The sequence below is a fragment of the Perca fluviatilis genome, chromosome 9, assembly GCF_010015445.1.
Source record: "Perca fluviatilis chromosome 9, GENO_Pfluv_1.0, whole genome shotgun sequence".
NCBI lineage: Eukaryota > Metazoa > Chordata > Actinopteri > Perciformes > Percidae > Perca > Perca fluviatilis.
Window position 1 is genome coordinate 14,963,725 of NC_053120.1, and position 24,075 is coordinate 14,987,799.

Consider the following 24,075-nt stretch of genomic DNA (forward strand, 5'->3'; position numbering starts at 1 on the left):
TCCACAGTACGGAGTAAGAAATCTAACCGAGATACTCAAAATAAATAAAATCAAGAGTAAATTTGGAATTTTCCTAAGAGCTCCCAAGATTTCTGAATTCTTTTTTTTGTTACGATTTGTCAAGACCAAAAAAATGCAGTAATTGCAAATAAAATTTTATTTAGAATTTTTATTTATTTGTGTCATCGCATTCTTGAATTAACATTACTATTTATTTTATTATCTGTACTTACATTTCCAGAACGTATGCTTCAAGAAATTCAACATTATGAAAATTTCAAGTCACACATATTTCTTTATCTTGAGAACAACAAACTAGGGAAAACTAAACAACCCATCATACAAATTAATGAAAAATACTGCTAAACTTTCCCCAGCTGCACGTAGAGTACAATGTACCAGGTTTTGACTTACCTTCCTGCTCTGCTGCTTCCAGGAGCCCTAAGTTCTCCTCCTTGACCTCATCCTCTCTCACGCTGTCTATGTCCACCACTGTGGATCTCACCTTCACCTCATTTGTCTCTGGCTTCTCCTTCTGTAGCCTGTTTTTCCTCACTGTTGATACCTCTGGGACCCGGCCTGCCTTCGATGGCCTGTGTCTGTGACTTCTGGGAGGCACAGAGGCTCCGCTCTCCCTCTCCTTACTGGGCGTCATTCTGGATCTCGGCGGGTTAACATTGGAGGACTTCTCCATACTGTCTGGAGGCTCTGCAGTAAAGAGCATAGGAGTGATGGCTGTTGGGATCTTTCTTGGGTTGATGGTTTTCTTTTTGGTTGAAAGCAGAGAGGAAGAAGAAATTGCGTGACTTTTACGGCTGTGAGTTTCTTCCTATGGCGGGAGGTCTGTAATGAGTCAGTGTTGCTGCCGTCCACTGTGCATCAGACAGAATACATGGATGGTAAATTAGGCAGACTGTTTGAGCGTGGGAGTAGGACAGCAGTGGGAGTGCCACTTACCACCTTCTTTTTCAAATTATTTTGGGTCAGTGAACTTTTGTCAGCATGATATTCAATATCTGCTATCAAAGCAGCAAACAAACAATAAATAAAATGCTAATGATGTAAAAAAAAAAAAAAACATCAAGATATGGTAATGATAAGTTCTGATGTACAAATCATCTCTTGATCTACAGGCAACTCTCTCCCTTTTTTTTCCCAGATTCAGAATGGCTTTATCAGACATAAAATGAAAACATCCAGGGATTGATGTATGAGTTTATTTCAGCAATATTCAATTTCATTTATTAACGCTATTCTTTACTTATTCTTATCCAAAAGCTCAAACAAGGGTAAATAATTGCAGTAGTATCAAGTTCAATCAAATGATTCCCTTGCCTTGATTCATTTGATTTTGTCACAGAAATTTAAATTCTCCCCATAACAATAATACTACACATCCCCACATTTTCTTTTTAAGAGAGAAAAGATGTGCAGAAATGTTTCAATCTTTAAAAATCACAGTTTTAGTAAGCAGCATGGTAGCACATCTACTATATATATAGGTATGCATGGCCTACTAAAATCACTGACATCATTGCTTTGGAAAGTTGTTTGAGGCACGTGCCACTGGGTGTCCTGCAGGGAAATGTTTAATTTTATTGCCATTAAATCATGCATAGAACATGCTACTTGAGTGCACCTCATATAAAATATAAAACATGCACACTAACTGCATTACAACCTTTATACCTCTAAATCTTTGTGTCACTGGGTCCATTATTTTCAGGGAGTCACAGTGTGTCTTTTTGGGGAATGTGCAGACTCAGGCCTCTCCTTTCCAAAGAGCTGATGTAGTTTTTTTTATCTGTTTTTACAGGAAATGACACACAGTATCCTCCCTAATAGATCCTTAATTAAACTGAAAATGAATTCTAGATGTTCTTCTGATGGAAGTACTAAGTCTAATTGTGTCTAAAGTGCAAACCCAGAAGGTCCATGTGGTTGGTCAGAGGTCCAGGGCCAAATGTATGAGTGAATATGGCACTTGAATCAATGTGAATAAATTATAGTGCATCATCCTGATATCTAGACACCGGGTGCTCTGGTAAATCAACTATTAAGGCCTACTTTTATTTTCGCCACCCTGAACCATAGACTGTTACAGTCTATGCCCTGAACACGCCCGATCTCGGAAGCTAAGCAGGGTAGGGCCCGGTCAAGAGCAAACAGCAGAGGGCGCTGCTGCGTCTTCAGTGGTAATAGAGTATTTGAACTATTTCGTTTTTTGAATCCCTTTGTAAAGCCTGATCATATTGAAATCATAACTTTATGCGTATCCTCCAGCTCTAACACACATTTTTACTTTATTGATCAGAAAATAAGCCATTGTAGTTTGAGCTCGTTTTTTAAATTCAATTCTACTGTATTGTAGCGAGCTACGTGGAAGAAGTCAAAGAGCCAGAGATATTGAAATCTACGGACGTTTATTTTATATTCTACACACTAAATACACATAGGTCATCAATCTACCCCTGTGTCTCAGTCATGGTAACCCAACAAATGTAAATAACTTCTGTTATGATTTGACAAGTGTCAAATCTTAACAGAAGAACAGATAAAGGTCTACACGCTACAGAGACCCAACAATTAGCTACGTCTTAACAATTTCCTCAAGAGCACTAGTCATCGTTGCTTCAGCAATAAACGATCTGTGTTTGCGGTGCTAACATTGTTACTGAACCACACGCGTGTACTGCTATACTGTCTGTGGTTTGTTAGCAACAGGTGTGGCGAAGTTGATGAAGGGGATGCGTCAAGTTTGGGGTAAGTTGACGTGTCTACAATACATTTGGAACAATTTGAACGAGACATGGCTTTTTCTGTGTCTGTATTTAAATAAGTTGTCAACAAAATTAATTAATTTAAAATTGCTGCAGCGGCAACTTTAGCAGTTAACTCACTGGATGCCATGCTTAACCTCTAGAGCTTTTCTGATCTGCAAGTCAGAGGCTAGCTAAGTGCACGTTTGCTAATTTAACAGTTGAGTCGGCGGTGATGTGTCAGTGGTCAGTGCAGAGCAATGGTAACTAGCTTAGCTGTTAGCCGTGTTTATGGTGTGTTAACGTTACCTCAAGATAGTTTATTGGACCTGTAAATGACAGTTTCAAAAAGCATGCTGTTCAAGTGTAAGATAACAATAAAGATGGCCGAAAACGAATAGGTCACTTTTGACGCCATGACCTCGCTGCCGTCATCTAACATGTTTTATCGTTTTTTTGTGATGAATCTAAGTGAAAAATTTGACCATATCATTTTGTTTTAAAAAAAAGAAAGGAGGTAATTCAAGATATTTTGGTAAAAAAGATAGAGTCAAAGCAATTAATAATGCAGCATTTGTAATTTTATTTTAGTATAAAATACTAGTATATATTTTAGTGGAATAACTATGCATTTCTCTTTGCTGGTACTTCAATCACATGTTTGGGTTCAGGATGCATGTTACCGTCCTGTATGTCTTGTTCCATTTGTCCTTTTGCATGTTCTGCAGATGTCAGCAGGCAAGATGAACCAAGAAGTAGTTTTGGCAAAGCTGAAGAAGGATGTTCGTTCCTTGCTCATTTCATCTAAGTTGGGCTTGGACCCCGAACAGCTCAGGCGAGACTATGTCCAAATGTTGGGGCATCCTATGCCCCTGAAACTCCTGGGCTTCAGAAACATCATGGATATGGTGAAGGAGATGCCTGATGTGGTGTCGGTTAACTTCAGGGTAGATGGCAGCACATTTTTAAAAGGTAGAATCCTATTGGAGAATGTATTTCAAATTCTAAAGCTTGCTGAAGTTTCAATTCTCCATCAAGGGGGGAAAAATAACTACAGCACAGCATAGAAGTGTTTGATGCATAAATCCTCTAAAACATCTACCTGAACAAGCTCTAAAACTTCATGCTGTCACCTTTTATATGTCCGCCATCGCAGCTGTAAGTGACGAATCCACCCGAAACATTGAGGAGCTGGTTGCTAAGCAGCGCGTGTCTAAGACCACCAAGAAGTCCAGGACAGGAGGTGTCGGCTACTTCTCGCCCCGCTACTGTCAACAGTCCCCCGCTGTGGTCCTTCCCAGAAGAGGTCGTGCTCCTTTGGCTGTACCTGCCCAGTTGAGGACACAGCTCCGCATTCTGCTCTCCCAGGTCTGACTTGAAGGTCCCCTGTCCAGTTTTGCTTTTTATAGCGTCATGAGTCTGAACTGTTTTGCAGTGCACTATGAAAACACACCCTACTAAATCCGAGAAGTAGAGGCCTGACTGACTTCTGTTTGTTTTCTATATGTTAATTTTCTAACAAAAATTTGAAGTAACGATGCGGCCGTTCTCCCAGGGTCCACTCAGGTTGTCCGAACTGGAAACCAGCTTCCTGCGCTGCTTCGGCTACCAGCTGCGTGTCTACAACTACGGCTTCTACTCCACTGGAGAGATGCTGGAGGCAGTGGCGGACCTAGTCGTTATCCAGCAGAGCAGGCTGGGCTCAGTTCTGACCCTGAGGGAACATATGCTGCCCAGGCAGCTGCTCAGACCGACTAGCTTACCAAGGAGAACTGGACCCGTAAAGTCAGTATCGCCGAAAACTGTCCAGTCAGCCTCCAAAGGGCCAGACATCAAAACTCAGACACCAACAATACCCCCAGGTGATGCATTTACACATTTTGAACATGCTAGAATGTTTCACTAAAAGCATCCATATCCAGTGTCTTTTGGTTGCACATACGCATGGCTTTTTTGAGATTGGATAGCTATTAAATCTGCCCAAAATGCTTTGCTTGGCTAAATGTTGATGGGGTTATTACTAAAGTAATGTCAAACTAACACACTCCAAACTCCATTGTAAGTTTGGCACAGCGGTTTTAATTTTTGAAATACCTTTTGTGGTTTACTCCAACTGAAGTCCTGGTGAAGCAGAGTCCTCTGAGCCATCCAGCTACTGATACTACCTTAGACCCTGTTCATAAAGAGTCAACAACTGTTGGTAACAAGACACAGATGGCTGAGAAGGACCAGGAAGCGGACCCAGAGCTCTGTCAGGAAGGTCGGCTCTTTCAGAAATGTGTCCAAAAGGTAAGAAAGTGTCGTACCTGCATCTTGTTGCTTACAGCAAGGCATGATAATGTGGAAGATGGGGGGGGGGGAAGAGACCACACACGACTCTTTAAAGGAGCATTTATCCAGTATTTGATTATTATAATGTCTGACGAATTGTGGCAGATGGATGCCCACCAAGAGCCAGGTTCTGTCTAGGGCTGTGCTCGATTGAAGAAATTCTTAGTCGACTAACACTCATTCAATTGTATCGACTAATCGATTAGTTGATTTAATTGACAGATCTGTAAATCTGAGTTTCTCTGCAAAGAGTCATGCAAAAGCACCACTTTAATTCTTGTTTACCGGAGATGTGCTCGTACGTTTCTTGGAAATAAGTAATTCAGCATGAAAAAACATAAAACATGACTAATCGACTAAAGAAATCTAAGTTGACTAAGACCAAAACGACCGATTGGTCGACTAAGAGTGTGCAGCCCTAGTTCTGTCTGAGGTTTCTGCCTGTTAAAAGTAAGGATTTCTCTCTTGAGGCAATTGTTGGATCACTAAATTATAGTGTAGTCTAGACCTAGTCTATCTGTAAAGTGTCCTGAGATAACATCTGTTATGTTTTTCAATTATAAATAAAATTGAATTGACTGCATAAACTGGATGCACAGACACAACTTTGTCAGATGACAAGATACAGAAAACTAGTATGAAAAGCAAAAGAAAATTGGTGTTTGTGTGGCAGCTACAATCTAAAGACTTGTTTTGGTACAAATACAATATTACTAAATTAAGTATTGTGGGAAAAATGATGAGTATTTATTTTTAAGTACAATGATTCTACTTCAGCTGGAAGAGGAGCTTCGCCAGCAAATAGTGGAGAATGGAGTCGCTGGCACCATTAGTCAGGAGCTGAAGGACAAGCTGCGAAAGGTCAGACTTCCTGCTTGTTTATAAGCAGATGTCTTAGTGTCACTAGTGACTAAAAACCTCAAATGTTTTGCTTTCATGGCAAGAATTAATTTGGTACAGAATGTAACCAGGACCATGGTTACAAGTCTTGTAATTTGTATGTTCATGGCTCTCTGCAGGTTGTAGGTCAGACCAGTGGTGGATTATCGGTGCACGATCTGCCTGCTGAGTACAAGGTAAAAAACAACAGCAAAGATAGTCATGCAGTTTTCCTATTCACCTTCACAGTGTCACAGGAGGTTTTAAAGGGGTGATAGAATGCAAAACCGATTTTACCCTGTCATAGTTGAATAAAGACAGTTGGGTGGGTAAATAGGACATACATAGAAGCTCAAAATCCAATTGACGCCCCTTTACTATGAAAATCTCATATTTTGAAACTGCCGCTGAAAACGGGCGAATCTCAACAAAGCTAGTTGCTTACGTAAGCATCCCAAGACCTGTACCTTTGTCACGCCCATGGGTGTATTAAGAGAACGGTCACGCCCCAACATTTACATAAGCTACACAACTGACCTGAGATCAGGTTGGCTTCTGAATCTAGGTCGCGCAGATCTCTGCTATTCCATTACAAAATTCACTTCTGAAACTTTTTTATGCAAGAAATCAACTATGTAAAGCTCAAATATGGGCAAAAATTAATATTTTACGAAAATGGATGGCTAATTGCAAATTTTGTCCGACTGTGTGTCGGACTGTGTGTCGGAGTTCAGCGGCCGGTGCTGCCTGTGTAGCTGCCTCGCCGCCCGGCCTGCCTTCCTTCCTTCACAGACCCCGGCCTGCTATGAGCCTGCTATGAGCCGCTGCTCTGACAGAGCTCTAGGGCCTGCAACTCCCTTCTTCCTGCTAGCTAAATGCCCGGTGTATGTGAGTGAGAGTGTGGTCAGCAAGCTTGTTACGCCAGCAATCTCTTACCACAGTTACAGTTAATCTTTTAATGTGTGCAATTATAATGTGTTGAGTTATTTAAACAAACGATTGGGGAAATAAACGCAGCTTGTCCGCGAGTCTCATTGATAGAGCCTGCGGCTGGATGTAGCTCTTTCAATGAGAGCTAGCTAGCCTCCTCTTCGAATTCCTCTGAAATTCACAAATATTCATTAACTTGAAATCGGACACCGTTGTTAGCTTTATAAGATTCAAACTGTAAATATACTCGAATTACGCTGAAAATGAAGCTAACTATCCGTGATTTGTAGCTACACATAGGTAGCTAGGATTGAAGGGACAGTTGCAGCTAACGAAACCCCTAATCTTCACAAATATTCATTAACTTGAAATTGGACACCATTGTTAGCTTTATAAGACATTTAGGTAGATGTTGTATACGTGGCGTGACGAAATTCAAACTGTAAATATAGCTACTCTAGTTATGCCGGAAGCTGACTAGATTAACTGGAACTGTGGTAAGCGAATTCTGGTGTAACAAGCTCGCTGACCGCGCTCTCACTCTCACACACGGGCCATTTAGCTAGCAGGAAGAGAGGAGTTTCAAGCCCTGGAGCTCTGTCAGGGCAGCAGCGTTTGGTTGTCCATTAGCGTGCGTAGTGACTTTGTGCGGGTATGGAGTGCTGTGGGCTGCCAGCCATGACGGAGCTCCAAGTACCTCACAGCAGGCCGGGGTCTGTGAAGGAAGGCAGGCCGGGCGCCCAGGCAGCAACACAGGCAGCACCAGCCGCTGAACTCCGACACACAGTCTTACCAAATTTGCAATTGGCCATCAATTTTCGTAAAACGGCCCATATTTGAGCTTTATATGGTTGATTTCTCGCTAAAAAAAGTCTCAGAAGTGAATTTAATAACAAAATAGCCCGACAAACAATGAATAACTTTGCAGTGTCTGAAATACAAGACCTCCTGTCAAGTCTCCCATGTGTTTCTATGTAGTTTGCTCAAACCAATCAGCGTGCAGCTCATTCTAAATATTCATGAGCAGCTCTTGTTCCAAATAGAGCCATATTCACAGGGTAGTTAAGCACTGTAGCTCGGCGCGAACTGAGCTACAGTGTAACGTAATGGGGCAATTGTGGAGCCTTGCTTTTTGTCCAATACAAATTATTTTTTTCGTGTTTATCTAAAAGATTTTCAATGAAAACAGGCTCTATTCCAAAATTTGTAAGGGTGCAACTAAGATTTTTCCTAGGTCGCACCGGTGCACCTAACGTCCTCTCATCCGCTGCCTCTCCACATGCGAAGCAATGTCGTTTATCAATATGTTTAATGTTGCCTTACATGACCCATTCCTTCTGTAAAGCCGTGCCTGTGTTTGGATCTCTCCTCTGCGCGGCACCGCCCCCATTCACTCACACACGGCTCCCTTGCAACTTGGAGAAATACAGCGCCGCCGGTCCAAACTGCTGACATTTGTCTACAGTTTTAATTGTTATTAACACAGCTGTATATTGTTAAGTATGAGAGGGAAACTTGTATTGGTACCAGTGTTTCCGCTGGTAACTCTCTGTTATTGCGGCCGCCACGGCGAAAAACACATTAGAAGTTATTAAATGCAACTAACTTCAGTTCGTTGAGTAATAGTGTGTGAGACGGAGCCTGCTGGACCTGGGCGAGAGATGTGACCCATGGCCAGAATATCATAGTTCATAAAAATGCAGCGCAGTGACGATACAGACATTTCGTAGCCTACACAAGATGTGTGTAACGCCGCTGACCAGCCAAAGCATGTTCGACCCGTGCTGGACCCATTCATAATGATTCAGCCGTCACTCAGTGAGTAGTATACGCTTCAGGTGCTTTTTTTTTGATAAGACAGCTGAAGACACGAAAGGGGGAGGGGGGGGAATGACATGCAGGGGCTGCATGAAAGGGCTGCATGTCATCATTTGTATTTCGTATGTCTCACAGCCCTGAAGGGGGAATCCTGACGTGGTAACACATCGTTGTGTCCGAGGTATATCACTGGACACATCCAGACCACTGGTCTGAGACCACAGATATCTGGCAGCAACATGTCCCACTCCCTACAACGTATTCTTTGGGCATATAGGGACACAGCACCCATGAGAGCACTACCAATATCCCGAGCCTCGCAGCCCTTCAGCCGCTGCTTCACCCTCCTCTGCCCGCTGCCTCACGCTCTCTCTCTTCATCTGTAACGTCGTAGCCTACTCCGGCTCAAATTAACGGCCTACATGTGGTCATCGAACTATAACGACCTCATCCACCTTGTCAAAATCATTTAAATATTGAGCCATTACATTGAAAGTCTTTTATACAACAGATGCCTATAATTTCTGTAGCCTACTCCGAAAGACTCCGAGACTACCTGAACCCCTTTTTCTCGTCTAGCGCTTCACTCTCCACACCGCTGTCTTCGGACAAAAAGTCACGACCTGAGATTGATAATGTTGTCGGACACTTATAGTAACAATCTGAGCCTGAATCATTTTTATTGGACAAAAAGCAAGGCTCCAGAATTGCCCCATTAGGTTACATTGTAGCTCAGTTCGCGCCGGCTCGTCATTGCGATCTCGATCAATACTGGACCAAATTCAAAGATTTTTGTTCAAAAAATACAGTAGTTACCCTTTAAGAACTCATTCAGTTGAGGAACTAGATTCAGTCATTCCACATCCAGCTAAATAGAAAGCATAGGCTTGACTGTTTTGGTTTTGTTTCTTGCTTTTTTTGAGCACCTTACTGATCTAGAAAGTAACTCACTCCCATTTAGCCAACTTGACCCTAATAGTGATTATGAAGCGCCTAAGCTGTTCTTTAGTTCAGATAGTAATGAAATATGTGTTTTGCTCCTCAGAGGCTTTTTGGTGAGGATGTTCCACTGCAACAAAGCGGCTTTGTCAGTGTCACTGAACTGGTCAGTGCCATGAGTGACACCTTCCACCTGAAACCTGTAGTGGATGACAATGGGCAACACTGGATAGTCATGGTCATAAATGGCGATGACAATACGCAATCAGGTGTGTATGTGTTAAGATACCAGTAGGGTTGGGTACCGAAAACCGGTGCCAGTATGACCAGCATCTACCGGACTGAATGACAACGCAGATTACGGTGCCTCATTTCCGTGCCACTTAAAAGCCTGCGCTGCTCTTTGGTGTTCGAAACTAAAGCATCACTGCGTGTGACGCTGGTAAACATAACACTTGGCAGCAGGCTTAAACACAGTTCTTTTAAATTTTTTTTGGGTAGTGTCGGTTCAGGCACTGTTTAGGCACCGTTTTTAAGTATCGGTTTAGCACCGGTCTCAACAACAAACCGTACCCAACCCTAGATACCAGCTGTCAATTACTCCATTAGGTGTGTAGTAAGGCTGGTTAGAAAAATGCTGCACATGGACAATTAATTTGGTGGTTACACTACATGCTATCACCAGTTAATGTTTACTGTAGGGCGATTTAACGTCACCGCTCATTTTACACAGTTTAACAACAAAATGCTGAGTGAGCATTACTAGCTACATTTTTCATGTTGGTTTTGAGCGGTATGCACCCCCACTAACCTGGAAACCGGTTTTAAAAACAGTAACGTTAATACAGCGTGTCTTGAGGAATACAGCGTCTCCTGCAGCAGGGAATCAAAGAGAGAGGGACCGCAGCGTTCGCTAACGTTAGTTTCTTATCTCATCTGGGCTCTGATAAACGGTGATGACGTCCTGACACTGTTCCAGTTGCTCACCCTAAACATGGACTCTAAAGGGGAGAGAGAGCGGACACTTGAGTTCACTACAGCAGATGGCTCTGCAGAGTCGGAATTACGACTTTATGAATTTTCCTAAACAGCTTAAGGAGTGGCGGTGTACATAGCGGAAACCCTGTTGTGCTACTGCCCTATTTCTGATACCGTGGCGGTGGAAATTTTACAATGGTGGGCCGCCATCAACATAGAGGAAACACTGTTATGTAATATGGAGGTGTTCTTGAGAACCCGCTACTGGCGTCTCACTAGGACACAAGTCTGTGTTTGTTTCTGCAATCAATACTTTTCTAATCAATAATGAATTGTAATAAAAGGTTGGTGCCTGAGATATCGCATGACGAAGCATTCTTGTGCAACAATGACTTTCAACTAAGCAGAAGATGTATTTTTCTTTATTTTGTAGACTCAAAGGTGACTGAAAGTTCTGGTGATATTGGGAAGCTGCCAATTATGAGCTACTATTTCAGCTGTGAAGAGTCTCCTTGGGAAGGCAAACTGGAAGGAGACAACGATAATATCACAGAAGATTATGAGAACAAGGAGCTAGAGACCAATACAACCAACAATTCCAAGAATACCCATGAAATGGTTAGACAGTATCTTTTTCATCATGTTGTTTTACATTACCTAAATAAAGATTTTGTCAGGTAATCGGAGCACAACAGTGCCAGTGCAAACATGAATTTTCACAGCACTTAACAAGCAGGTGTCAATGTCCCATTAACGGTGTACCCTGTGTAAAATGTTGTTGATTTTGTCCATATATTCAGGTTAGACAACTCTGAAACTTATTTATTACCACTGCTGTGTACCTGTAAAAAGTGTGTTCTGTATGTTCTGTAAAGTGCTAAATTAAGTAAATGTATTATTATCGCTCACCAATCTGGTTTTCATGTGTCCTCAGATGTACCCTGCCATTCAGGTGCATTGCAGCCCTTCAGTGCCCCTGGACGCCCTGCAGAGTCAACGTCTCAAACCGCCGACACCCCATGGTGCTCGAGAGCTGGTAGAAGTCCTGGTCGAACAGGTGGAGTCGCCAGGACATTTCTACATCCGCTTCAGCGAGAGTGAAGAGTCTCGAGCAATGGAGGACATGATGATTGAGATGAGGTGGTGGACTTGTTAGTGGCAGCTTAGTCAAAAGATAATGTACTAACGCTTCCTGTACCTGTTGTAATATTAGCTGTCCCCTTTGGCATTGCAGTATAATCAGTAATACAATACATAATCCTTTTATATTTACCATTTCAACATGCCTGGCACACTCATATGTAGTATGTTGAACCATATTGCTCTATCTGATGGGCAATTAAAAGATCTATATTTTCTAAAAATTATTATGGGAACCATAATATAAATGTTTAATAAACTTAGCGCAAAAAGTAAGGAAATTTGTGTTTGATAGATTATTTCTCTGTGGTAACAATGCTTTTTGGCAATACATCTTATACCGTTGGAAAGCCTGTTTAGTTCCCTTTCAGTTGGTGCCCCATTTGTAAGGAATATGCATTTGTGGGATGAGCAGTAGCGCTGAGTATGTGGGTTGCGCCCATAACAAATTTGCCAAATCTTCTCTGCCAATGCCCAACAGCTTATTCTGCCATTGACTCGTTTGGTGGATTGGATGATTGAAGTTTGAAGAAACAAGACATATTGTCAATTTAACAATGTATTCATTTCACAAACAGGAGCCTCAGTAGCGTGTGGAAGAACCATACACAGCCACAACAGCCTGGCACCTCCTCCTCACGCTGGTCACCAGCCTGGTGTGGGGCGGCATCTCCCTCACTGGAAAAACGAGGCTTGTCATCATTGGAGGCAATCTCAATGCAGAGAGATGTAGAGATGAGATTCTGCAACCAGTGGCAATCCCATATCTCCACAGTCTGGGACCGAACTCTATCCTCCAAGATGACAACGCTCGCCCCCACAGGGTGGGGTTTATCAGAGACTACCTCCAGAATGTGGGAGTGGAGAGGATGGAATGGCCTGCCAGCAGTCCTGACCTCAACCCCATTGAACACTTGTGGGATCAGCTTGGGCATGCTGTTTGTGCCAGAGTGACCAACACAACCACGTTGGCTGACTTGCGACAAATGCTGGTTGAAGAATGGGATGCCATCCCACAGCAGTGTGTGACCAGGCTGGTTACCAGCATGAGGAGGAGGTGCCAGGCTGTTGTGGCTGTGTATGGTTCTTCCACACGCTACTGAACCTCCTGTTTGTCATCCAATCCACCATACACTAGGGGTGGGAATCACCAGAGGCCTCACGATATGATATCATCCCGATACTTAGGTCACGATACGATATTATTGCGATTTTAAACATATTGCAATATTCTGCGATATATTGCAAGGTATTACATTTTTTCCAACTTTTTCCAATTTCAAATGATGTCCCCCAAAAGGACAATTTTGTCAACATCTGTTTTATCTAAAAAGATAAATTTCTCTGTTTGTTCATCTCACTTCAATTATATTGCTACAAAATCCGATTGTCAAGCAGACAAACTGACCAACACATAAGTTATAAAAGATCGATACTTGGCATCTGTGTATCGATACAGTATTGCCACGAAAAATATCGCGATACTATGCTGTATCGATTTTTTTCCCCCACCCCTACCAAACACCAAACTAGTCAATGTTAGAATAAGCTGTTGGGCATTGGCAGAGAAGATTTGGCAAATTTGTCATGGGCGCAACCCACATACTCAGCGCTGCTGCTCATCCCACAAATGCATGATCCTTACAAATGGGGCACCATTTGAAAGGGAACTAAACAGGCTTTCCAAAGGTATAAGATGTATTGCCAAAAAGCATTGTTACCACAGAGAAATAATCTACCAAACACAAATTTCCTTACTTTTTGTGCTAATGTTTTTTTTTTTTTTTTTTTTTTATCAATTCAATTCAATTCAATTTCAATTCAATTTTATTTATAGTATCAAATCATAACAAAAGTTATCTCGAGACACTTTCCAAAACCCCAACAATTACAGTAATTCCATCAAGAGCAAGCATTAGCAGTGGCTATCGCGACAGTGGCAAGGAAAAACTCCCTTTTAGGAAGAAACCTTGGCAGACCCAGACTCTTGGTAGGCGGTGTCTGACGGGCCGGTTGGGGGTGTGATGAACAGTGGCGATAATAGTCACATTAAAGGTCACAGTGACGTCGAAGGTTATCGTTTATCACAAAACTATGCTATGACACTTCACAACATTTAATCAACAGTCCTTCAACACTGTCTCAACATAGACTTTTACATTTAAAGCTTCCTGATGCTTCTCTGAGCAATGACATGCTGTCTTTTCTATTTTTTTCCCCCCCCTCTTCCTCTGGTGCCTGTAGACGATGTTACACCTATCCTGAGGTGTCAGAGCGTTACCGCCTCCCTGAGCGATTTGTCAGACGGGGTCAAGTCTGCTGCGTGTCACCCAAAGGAATGTGGTTCTACCGGGTGGTGATCCACCAGATCATCAGCCCCACTCAGGTCGAGGTGTACTATGTCGACTTTGGCGATATAACCGTGGTACAGAGCACCAACCTCAAGTTCCTCAAGTAGGTGCATCTCATACATTTAAGCAGTTAAACATTCCAACTAGTACTACCTCTACTGCTATTAAGGTGATTGGTTTCTGTGTTTTGCTGTGCTCTCTACGGTTCATCTCTGTTTCCTCAGGTCATGTTATTCTGAACTTCCGGCACAAGCTGTTCCTTCATCACTGGCTGGAATTAAACCCACCACTGTGAGTCTGATAGCATATTTAATAATATATTCAGTTACCTGGCAAATGTGAGCTCTCTTGCAAAGGCCTACCTTCACTATTTGTTAGTACTACAGCGGTGATCTGTATCTGGCATCCATCCTGTATTAGTATTATAGACAGTGTTGTATTTCATGGTCCTTGCATTTCTTGGTCATGCATTCATCCTGCATCGTTATCAGACTGATTGTCCTAGACTCCTAGTGAATATTTGCCTTTGACTTGGCACGTGAAATGCATTTGTTTAAAACTTACCATCAGTGTTGGATTATTTTCCCTTTTTGTTGGCCCACCAACTGCTTCATGATTAGTTATGTTCAAAAGTTCCATCATTTTAAACTAAGTAGTGTGTAAGTGTTTTATGCTTTTATCTTGCATATTTAGATGAAGAAATTCAAACTGTTCAGCTGTAGATGTTGCAAAATATCGTGTTATATTAACTTTTATGAATAAGAGCGCTGTGGTTTGCCTCTTGCAGGGCAGCTGGACTGCTGAGGCAAGGGCTTCTTTCCAGAAGCTGTGCTCCGAACGCACCCTGGTGGGCGCTTTGGATTGTTACACCGGAGATGTGCTTCAGCTCTACCTGTGTGACACACATACTGATATCGACATCTACATCCACACCATCCTGGTGAGCCAGGGCCATGGTACAGCCTGCAGCCCCACAGCCAGTGCAGCAGTAAGCCACACACACTTATTTCTACCATAGTCATGATAAATACCAGTTTTTGATTAGCTTGCAGGTGTCTTTGAAAATATAGTAAAGATATACCATCACAACACTTTACTGAATCAGTGTATTAGATATGTACCTGGCATCATTAATACTTTTGATTCAGGTTAGTTACGGTATGCGTTCATTACTAACTTTGGGTCCGTCTGTTTATGTGACCATCGTAAGAGTACTGAAATACTGTTTTATACATATTGCTATATATTTAAACTTGATCTATATACCCACTTCTGTGTACGTCCCTTTTCTTTCCTTAGTTGTGTGTCCAAATCCGCCCAGTGAGTCTCTACCTCGGGGAGGGAATGGTTGACCTGCCAGAGGTAGAAGAGGTAGCCACTTTTTCACCCAAGCCAGCAAACATGATTGAACAGTCCATGCTGACTTCACTGAAGGTACTGCACACGCGCGCGCACGCGTGCAAGCAAGCTTCTGCCGATGTATGTAAAAAGCATTGAGGCTGCAGTACAGTCAAACAAAACAGTAGTGCCAATACTGGGTTACTTTGATTTGCAGCTTTATGTCTCAATTGTTTCTTGTCTATGAGTTCACTCTCTTTGTCTCTTCTCTCCCTCCCCCTCTTACACTTCCTCTTTCTTACCCAATCTTTTAATGTTGCTGTAAAGCTTTTATTCTCCACTGTCCATGGCTCTTATCTTACCAGCCATACTGTCACTGCTGCAGGCCCACTGCAGCAACACACACACACACACACACACACACACACACACACACACACACACACACACACACACACACACACAGTAAATGTTGACACTCACATACACACACATCCTCTTGCCAAAGGGAGGGGTCCAATCCAATGCTCCTTAATGTATACTCACACTATTGAGAAGGTCACAGCTTGTTGTTGGCCAATAAATGATGTGACCGCCAATAAGTGGGCTGTTTAATGTATATTGGATTACAGGATTGTGTCGCTGTTATCTTAATGAGTGGATAGTTGTTAAAGTGAACATAGGAAAGGATATTTTACAGTCGGTGCGTTTACATGCACACCCCGATTAAGTGAATAACTGGGTTATGCCAGTTCCATCTGAATGGGAGTAGCTCTACCTTCGATACAGTAGGTGGCGCTCTGCCAACAAACAACTGGTCGGAATAAGGCTTTTTCTTCTGGTTGACCTTTGTCAAAATCATAGCAACTTGGAAAGCGGAGAGAACACGGATGACTTTTCAGTCCCAGAAATGGGTCTTCTTGATAGTACTTGCCATGGCGAAGTCCTCAGTGGATTTAAAGGTTTAAAGCTTGTGTTGCTGTTGTTTTTGGCACCATTGCTTCCAAATGCTCTCTTCTATTTCTGGGTAAAAAACACACTGCAGGTGTGGCAGTTATAACCTACGGAGCATGCACAGACACATAACCTGAATTTACCCCGGTTAAGGTGAATGCACGAAATCCCCGGTTAAATTGGTAATCTAAATCTGTTAACTGGGGTATGATTTTATCTGGGTTACGGTGACATGGCATTTGAGAAACTGGGGTATTGTCTTAACCTGAATAAAATTGTTTTTTTTTAAGTGTTATTGTCTGTGACTGCAAAAACACCAGAGCTGTTTTGGTTATTGTTATACGTATTTGCATATTAAATAAAGTTGAACAGGTTTTGTGGGTGCATGTGTGTACCCAGCTATGCGAAATCACACAATGCCATCAGCTGAAATCACTTGCACAATACATCATATTATGTGTGTGTGTAAGTGCAATATAACATACAGTTACAGGTTGTTGTGTATGTTGGTTTATGAACAAATAATTCAACATGCAAAAAATACAACCAGAGATCACTGTACAGTTACATTTGTTAATGAAATATGAATCTGAAGGAAACGGGAAGTTTCTTGGTGTCGTAGGTTGAGGAGGAAGAGCTGCCCGACCTGGAGTTTATTGAGGACAAAGAAGTCAGCCCCCATCTCCAGGTATGACCAATTGAGAATAAATGAACTAAACAGTTTATATGTACAATATATGACCAAAAATTGGAGCTCGCTTTAATTGGGTATATGACTTATTAATGTTTTATTAACTTACTTGTGGAACACAACTCAAGTAATTGTATTTTGGATTGTTGATTCACGTTGATTTTTTGCACTGCAAACACCTGCTTTAAATAAAGGATAAATAGAATCAAATATATAATGCCAGAGCAGTTTGTCTGTATGTGGACACAAAGGTTTGTTCAACAACAGAGTGAACACACGCCACCAAAGTCTTGTTTATTGCTGTGTCTTGTTCAGGGTATGGACGCCAACCCGTTCAATGCTCTAATAAATGGTCAAACCTTGAGCTACAGTGAATTGGGCTGGGCCTTGACCAAAAAACCGCCTCCTACCAGCCCTCTCGCCCCTCCAGATTTGATCCAGACCCAGAAAACCCTAACTCTGTGTGAAGCTGATCTTAAAGTAAGAAGACATCAGTTGTTTTTTATGGAAGCAAAATCACTGGATCTATGTTTTTTGTCAAGCACTTTAAAACAGAATAATAGAAGATAGTTGTATTTTGTCCATTAAAGAAACTTTAATTTCTTATCAGACACTGAGCATACCTCCTCCACCAACTCCATCCAGCATCACTTCCAGCTCCTGCTGTCCAGCACCAAAAGAGGAGCAGCACTGCCCCAAAGTCGCTGCCCACTCGTTGGTCAGGCCACCTCCGATCCTGAAGACCCTGAGCCTCCACACCCCTGACCTGGCCCAAATCCACGACTACACTCAGGGTACATATACATGCATACCGATTAAAGGACAATTCCGGCGCAAACTGAACCTAGGGGTTAATAACACATGATTACCGAGTCAACCGTTCTCTGGGATATGTTTTCATGCTAATCGAATGTGTCTCTAGCTTGAAAAAAGCTAGCGCAAACCGATTATTAGCTTATAAAGCTAGAATTCGCTATTTCTATACTACTATCAAGGCTCAAGGTGTGCTTGAGGTATGTTACTGGTTACTGGTTGCAAGGCGTTCGTCGTTTGTCTGGTCATGACTGTTTTCCCAAGATGGCGCCTGCTTGTACAGTATACGTAAACGCTACTGTAATCATGCGTTATTAACCCCTAGGTTCATTTTGCGCCGGATTTGTCCTTTAATCCGTATGCAAGGTTTGTGTATACACAGAAGTACACAATAAATCATGACCTAAATAATCCAGTCTGCTGAAGTGTAAAGATGTAAAGTGAGTATAACTGCAAAAGATTCATACAAAAAATACTTTGCCTCGTAGGGTGATGATAAGTCAGGTTGATTTAGTGTGAAGCTATTTCAGCAATTGTAATTTGCCATCTGAATTTGTTGTTGAATGGACAACATTGGTATACATTCTGTTCATTATAAACACAAACAAATTCACCACTTCTTGTGACACTGCAACTATGCGCCAATGTTCTATCCAGTAGACTATAGTTCAGAAAAAGAAACTGAAGGATTAAGTTAAGCAAAATGCTTTACACAGTAAAAAATATAAATATTTGAGTTTTAAAAGTCATCACATAAAGTTTTAATTATTTCTAAGCATAGTATTGTTTCCTTCAAATTGTAGAAAGAGAACATTGTACACACAAAGGCATGTCCTCTCTCTTGCGCACACACTCATTTTCTAATAGGATTATACAATGACCTTCATTAACCTGCGCATGACATATACAGAGCGAGAGAGAAGGCTTCAATGAAATTAGCCTGTGTCCATGGTTGCAGAGAGGACGTATTGATTTCCATCCCGCTGCTTGCAGTGGTGGATGTACCTGCAATGGGAACCTGACACGGATTCGATTAGACCTGTTACCAGAGCTATTTGACCCAACAAGCTGCTTTCATTGCATTGCATTTGTCCTGATATCGATACACTGCTGCTCCACCATGGCTCTGCTTGCAGTGTTGATGGAAAAAAAAGCAACAAAAAAAGAAGTGGGTCAAGGCAGATTTATCTACAAATCGCTTTTGTGAATTGCAGTGTTAAAAAGGGCTTTACACAGAAGATGTATGTGACTACATACAGACAGCACAATTTGACAATCTGCTGAAGACATTCCCTGTGGTTGGTAGAAATCTTTCCCTTCATACTTGCATCTCATCTCGGTCTCACAGCCTGCCCTGAGACTTGTATCCTGGCTTCCCTCAGAAACCTGAGTTAGCAGAAACATAGCTCAAATTTTGAAATTAATCTACACAATTACTCACATTTGCAAAGTCGGCACTTGTCCCTTGTCGCGATTTTCTTGTATGTCTTGATGCACCTACGGATGAGTTTTGTCTGCTCAGCATATTTGTTACATACTACACTGACCACAACTCACAGTAGGGGTGTTTTGAGACTCACTTTTAGCCTGGGACTCTATTAAAATGGCATGTAGGGTTGTGCTACACAGGACTTTGCTCACACGGTTCTTAGTATCACAATAAATGTTTTGATGTGACACGAGAATAAAATGAGGATCAATTATAATAAGGTATGATGATAAATAATTATAAAGTAGTGCACTGTGAATCACAGCTTAGCTGACAACTGCGCTCTGTCCCCAATGAGGAGCTCCACTGCTAAAGCTACTGATACATGGACTGTAGTGATTCAGGATAGTGAGTTGTTTACTTAGAAAATTTGTTGATAAAGATTTGTTTTTATGTGTGCTGAACAGCTCTAATATTAATAGCTGTGTCTTATATTAATATTATGTTGTTGTTTTTTTTCTGTTGTCCAGGTGTACCAATTTCTCCGCTCCATCTGCGGCACTCTGGCCATCTGTTTCCTCTGTTTGGGACCAGGTAGGACGTGTCTCCTACATCCAACACAGCCAGAATGAGTCAACACCCAAAGGAATGAACATTTATTCCATAATAACTACTAGTAATCATAGTATCGGGACACTCTGATAATCCAGTTTTGGAATAATTTTGTCATCATTTTGAGTTATTTACCGACTTGCAAAAAGTGATAGAAGCATTTTTATAGGAAGTTAATTTTAATCTACGGTATTCTAGATCAGTTAAATTGTATGTTAGGCTCTGTTTATTTGTTTGATAACTGTAATTGTAGCACTTTCCTAACAGTTTTGGAAGACAAAAGAAATGCCAGAAAGGATGGCTGTCATTTTTTAAATGTGAATACGCTTGTGAATGCTTTTTGTTTAAAAAAACAACAACTTTATTCTTTGTGTAAAGCGTTTAATATTTTTTTCAGAAGCCATCAAGAGGTCTGTGATGTGTTAAATGGTTTAATTTATTTTATATATATATTAATATTGCTGTTCTGGACAAGCTTAAAACATTTACAGTAAACATTACAGAAAGTGTTTTATTTTGGGAAATAAATTTTATTTGATAGACTATTTTAGTATTTTCCCTTTAGTCATTTCTTATTTTCCACAGTTAGCTTTAGTGGATCCAATGTCTCACATACATTTGTAGACCAATTTTAAAACAATGCTTTACATTAATACTGTATTCTTTAAAGCATGAAATATTTTAACACCCACGAGATGAGCGCACAGGAACAATGAATTAAACAAAACAACAAAAAGAAATCTCTAAACTCTAGATGCTCATTGCTGTGAATCAAGGTGCTTTACTGAGCAGAGCTGACAGCTATGGAGCAAATATGTTTGTTATTTAGCAGAGCTGCCCATGCAACCCAATGTAGATTTACAGTTCCAAAACCTACCACCTTTTCTCATCTCATTTTCCAAAATGATTATAAAAAAGAAGCTAACTTAATGTGTGTATTCTTCTAAAACATATGGGGAGGCTAGAGCTTGAAACTAGAGATTTGTTAACAAAATGTGGAGTCCTGGATCATTAGTCTGCATCATGCTGGGCTTCCTGACCTTTACTGGCTCAGCCAATTAGCTTTTTAAAAAGGCCCCTAATGAGAATAGCTCCTCCTCTCACTCTAACACAGCAGCACAATGAAGAGTGTTAACCTATATACTGTACACATACACACATTTCCTGTACAATGACACCGTTCAGACATACATTTACACACGATACATACAAATATGAATACTTTGTTTTGGAACACAAACCTTATATCTAATTGTTATGCACACAAACACAGTATAGTTTTTTTTGTAAGTCAAGTGCATTAGGATCAAAACTATACACGTGGCTGGGTTGGGTCAGGGGGTAGAGCAGGCGCACATAAACATAGAGGTTTATGCCTCGACGCAGAGGTCCAGGGTTCAAATCCGACCTGTGACGATTTCCTGCATGTCTTCCCCCTCTCTCTCCCCTTTCTCACCTAGCTGTCCTAGCCATTAAAGGCGGAAAAGCCCAAAAAATAATCTTTGAAAAAATAAAACTATACATAGACACAAACATCACAAGCATTGTCCTTCAGGTTGGCAGTCTTTAACAAGCATGAATAATTACACACAGTACTAATTTTTTAACACCAAGACATTTGTGCTCGTGCATGTGGCAGATGTACACATAAACTTTATTAAGGAGGAGAGTAATGTGGTTGCAGCCAACAGCAGCAGAGCATCAGTGTGCTGAATGAAGCGTGCAGATCTGATGGCTTTGATTTACACTCAAAACCCTGAATCAGACTCAGTCAGAGGAAGACTGCTTTTGTTTCACAGGTTTTTGGTTTGCTAATTAGCAGAGTAGATGATGGGTACTATTGATTATTTGGATGTTTATTGAAAGCCTTCAGTGCAGGAGCAGCTAGAGAGCAGGAATTGTTGGAAAGGATTTGACTGATGTAGTACACAACTAACAAGGAATGGTTAGCTCAATACTTGGAAATATACACATGTAATACATAATCACTAAACGTATACGAAACTAGTAAAGTGTAACAATAGTATTTGTACCATTGAATAAATATCCATTTGGAAAGAAACCCAGAATCCCACGCCATAGATCTTGTGACTCTTTGTAGGGACCCGACCCCTAGATTGGGACTCACTGGACTAAAGTAGCTAAATGTATGAAGTATGGTAGTTTTGTCCAGTGATTAAAACTAGCTCCACCTCAACCAATTACAACAGTAAAATGCTACTTAACAGATTGATGCATTGTAATAATCTATTCATGTAGGGCTGGGCGATATGGAGAAAATCAAATATCACGATATTTTTGACCAAATACCTCGATATCGATACCGCAACGATATTGTAGTGTTGACTATTGGTGCTTTCACAAAATATTTACCCAATGAGGTTTTTGATGAATAATCATCAGTAATGTGGATATATTAAAATATTACTAATACAAAAATATTTGCAAAGGCAAATAATAGAACAGCTAGAACAGTCTGGTAAGTTCATAAAATGACATCACTTTACTGTAATGCAGCCTTTAAAACCAGGAAAAGACAACACTTATGCCATATTACGATATCCAAAATCTAAGAGGATATCTAGTCTCATATCACGATATCGATATAACATCGATATATTGCCCAGCTCTATATTCATGTGATTTAAATGAATGTCAGTCAAGGGTCATTTATTTGCAGAACAAGTGCTTTTACTTTTGATGCTTTAAATACATTTTGCTGATAATACTTTACTGCTTTTACATGGTATTTTTACACTGTGGTATTGTCTTTTTTTTCTTTCCCATACACATTGGAAAAGATTAAAAGTAGCCCAGAATATTTGACATTGATCAAAAGATAACACATATTGTTATTGGTGTTCTTCAGAATATCACTGTCTGTTGAGAAGGGCAAAGGACAGAAATATCATATCTCAGATGGCCAGTAGACTTGTATTTTCTCTCTTCTCGTCTCTTCTTTTGTCTGCTTTTAAATTAATGATTCTGGATGTTTAAAGTGTGCAAGTGTGTCCATGTGTGCGTTCTAATAGGGTGTGTAGTATTTGAGGTTTGTGTGTGAGCAGCTGTGTGTGTGTGTGACTTTATATTCTGTGTGTAAGCGAGGGTGCATTAAGTCACACTCATCCACTGAGAGATAATTTCTAGCAGAGGCGCCTTTTATTTTTATCCCTTTGTCAAAATTCTTATCTGCTGCATTAATTTGAGGACAATTCTGCTAATCCCTCAGGCCTCTAGTTCTGCTACTTCTACACACAACAGTAGAACCAGCACTCCTAATGAAGCTTTTCCACTGTACACATTGGATGTATACGCCACACTTAGTTACAGTGACGGTTTCCTTGTTCCTTTTAACTCCAAACAGTACTTTAATCACCACCACATATGCAAGGATTCTCATTGATATAATGTTGGTATTGTCAAGGTCTTCACAGGTCAATATCAGATACATACACAAACAGAAATGTTAAAGAGACAATTTGTGGTTTCATGGAATGTTGTCCATGTTTTTGGCAAGCAAGCAAATTATGAGCATTTAATTCCCCATTATTTTTGTGTACAGATTAAAGATATAATGTGGAAATAAATAATTTTTTTAGGTATTGGCAGATTTAAAAAAGTTTTTAAACTGCTCTACATCTGTACATACAGTCGGGAGATTGGTTTTGATCTTTACATCTGCATAAGAAAGCAAATAAGCTTATTTCCTAAATTTAACCCTCATGACAAACACAGAACATCTGCACTGTAATTCGCTAATGGAAGGCTTACAGTACGGTTGACAACATCGGTCTATATACTAGAACTCTATGATTTTAATTATAGAGAGAACTTTTTAGATTTTTCTAAAGAAACTGCATCCAGCAACCTGTTGTCATGACCCTCCCATTATGATCCCAGCCCTTCCTCCTGTGAATCTGAGATGGAGAATTTATGGCTCTGTGAATTAATAGAGGCCTTGAAGATATACTGGGGGGGCAGATAAGAGCTGCCTGTTGGAAGGACAGGAAGAAAAGAGGGAGGAAGACTAATGCTGAATGCCATTGGTTCACCTCACTCTTGTCCTAGATGGTCCCCGTTATGGTTGCTCATTATTGTTAAATGTTGTGGTGT

The 24,075-nt window shown here is 40.9% G+C and overlaps 2 protein-coding genes across 5 annotated transcripts in view; one reads left to right on the forward strand and one right to left on the reverse strand.

Annotated features, from left to right (window-relative positions):
- nphs2 (NPHS2 stomatin family member, podocin) overlaps positions 1-3,301 on the reverse strand; it is a 5,962-nt gene extending 2,661 nt beyond the window's left edge. For 2 of the 3 annotated variants that reach the window (XM_039812302.1, XM_039812300.1), the window contains exon 1: positions 415-872. In XM_039812302.1, the coding sequence (XP_039668236.1) occupies positions 415-724 (310 nt within the window). In that variant the 5' untranslated portion in view covers positions 725-872. Of the gene's footprint in view, positions 1-414; positions 873-3,068 lie in introns of those variants that run through there. The other variant, XM_039812303.1, reaches the window with a different exon arrangement.
- tdrd5 (tudor domain containing 5) lies at positions 2,542-20,953 on the forward strand. 2 transcript variants are annotated; one of them, XM_039812294.1, is made up of 18 exons: positions 2,542-2,763; positions 3,488-3,731; positions 3,916-4,127; positions 4,315-4,621; positions 4,879-5,048; positions 5,868-5,951; positions 6,110-6,166; positions 9,763-9,925; positions 11,068-11,252; positions 11,569-11,774; positions 14,019-14,228; positions 14,350-14,416; positions 14,913-15,113; positions 15,425-15,559; positions 17,040-17,105; positions 17,424-17,588; positions 17,719-17,902; positions 19,881-20,953. In XM_039812294.1, exons 2-18 carry the CDS (start codon positions 3,488-3,490, stop codon positions 19,946-19,948), a joined length of 2,724 nt encoding a protein of 907 aa, XP_039668228.1. In that variant the 5' UTR covers positions 2,542-2,763; the 3' UTR covers positions 19,949-20,953. The 2 variants fall into 2 exon arrangements, with proteins under 2 accessions (XP_039668228.1, XP_039668227.1); XM_039812293.1 differs by lacking the exon at positions 2,542-2,763 and adding an exon at positions 2,818-3,022.
- Positions 20,954-24,075: the final 3,122 nt, after the last annotated feature.

Excerpts from the sequence above, each read along its gene's own strand:
- tdrd5 (XM_039812293.1), top strand. Across the intron at positions 15,114-15,424 it reads GCCCCACAGCCAGTGCAGCA|TTGTGTGTCCAAATCCGCCC; the intron begins GTAAGCCACACA and ends TTCTTTCCTTAG. Across the intron at positions 15,560-17,039 it reads CCATGCTGACTTCACTGAAG|GTTGAGGAGGAAGAGCTGCC; the intron begins GTACTGCACACG and ends TTGGTGTCGTAG.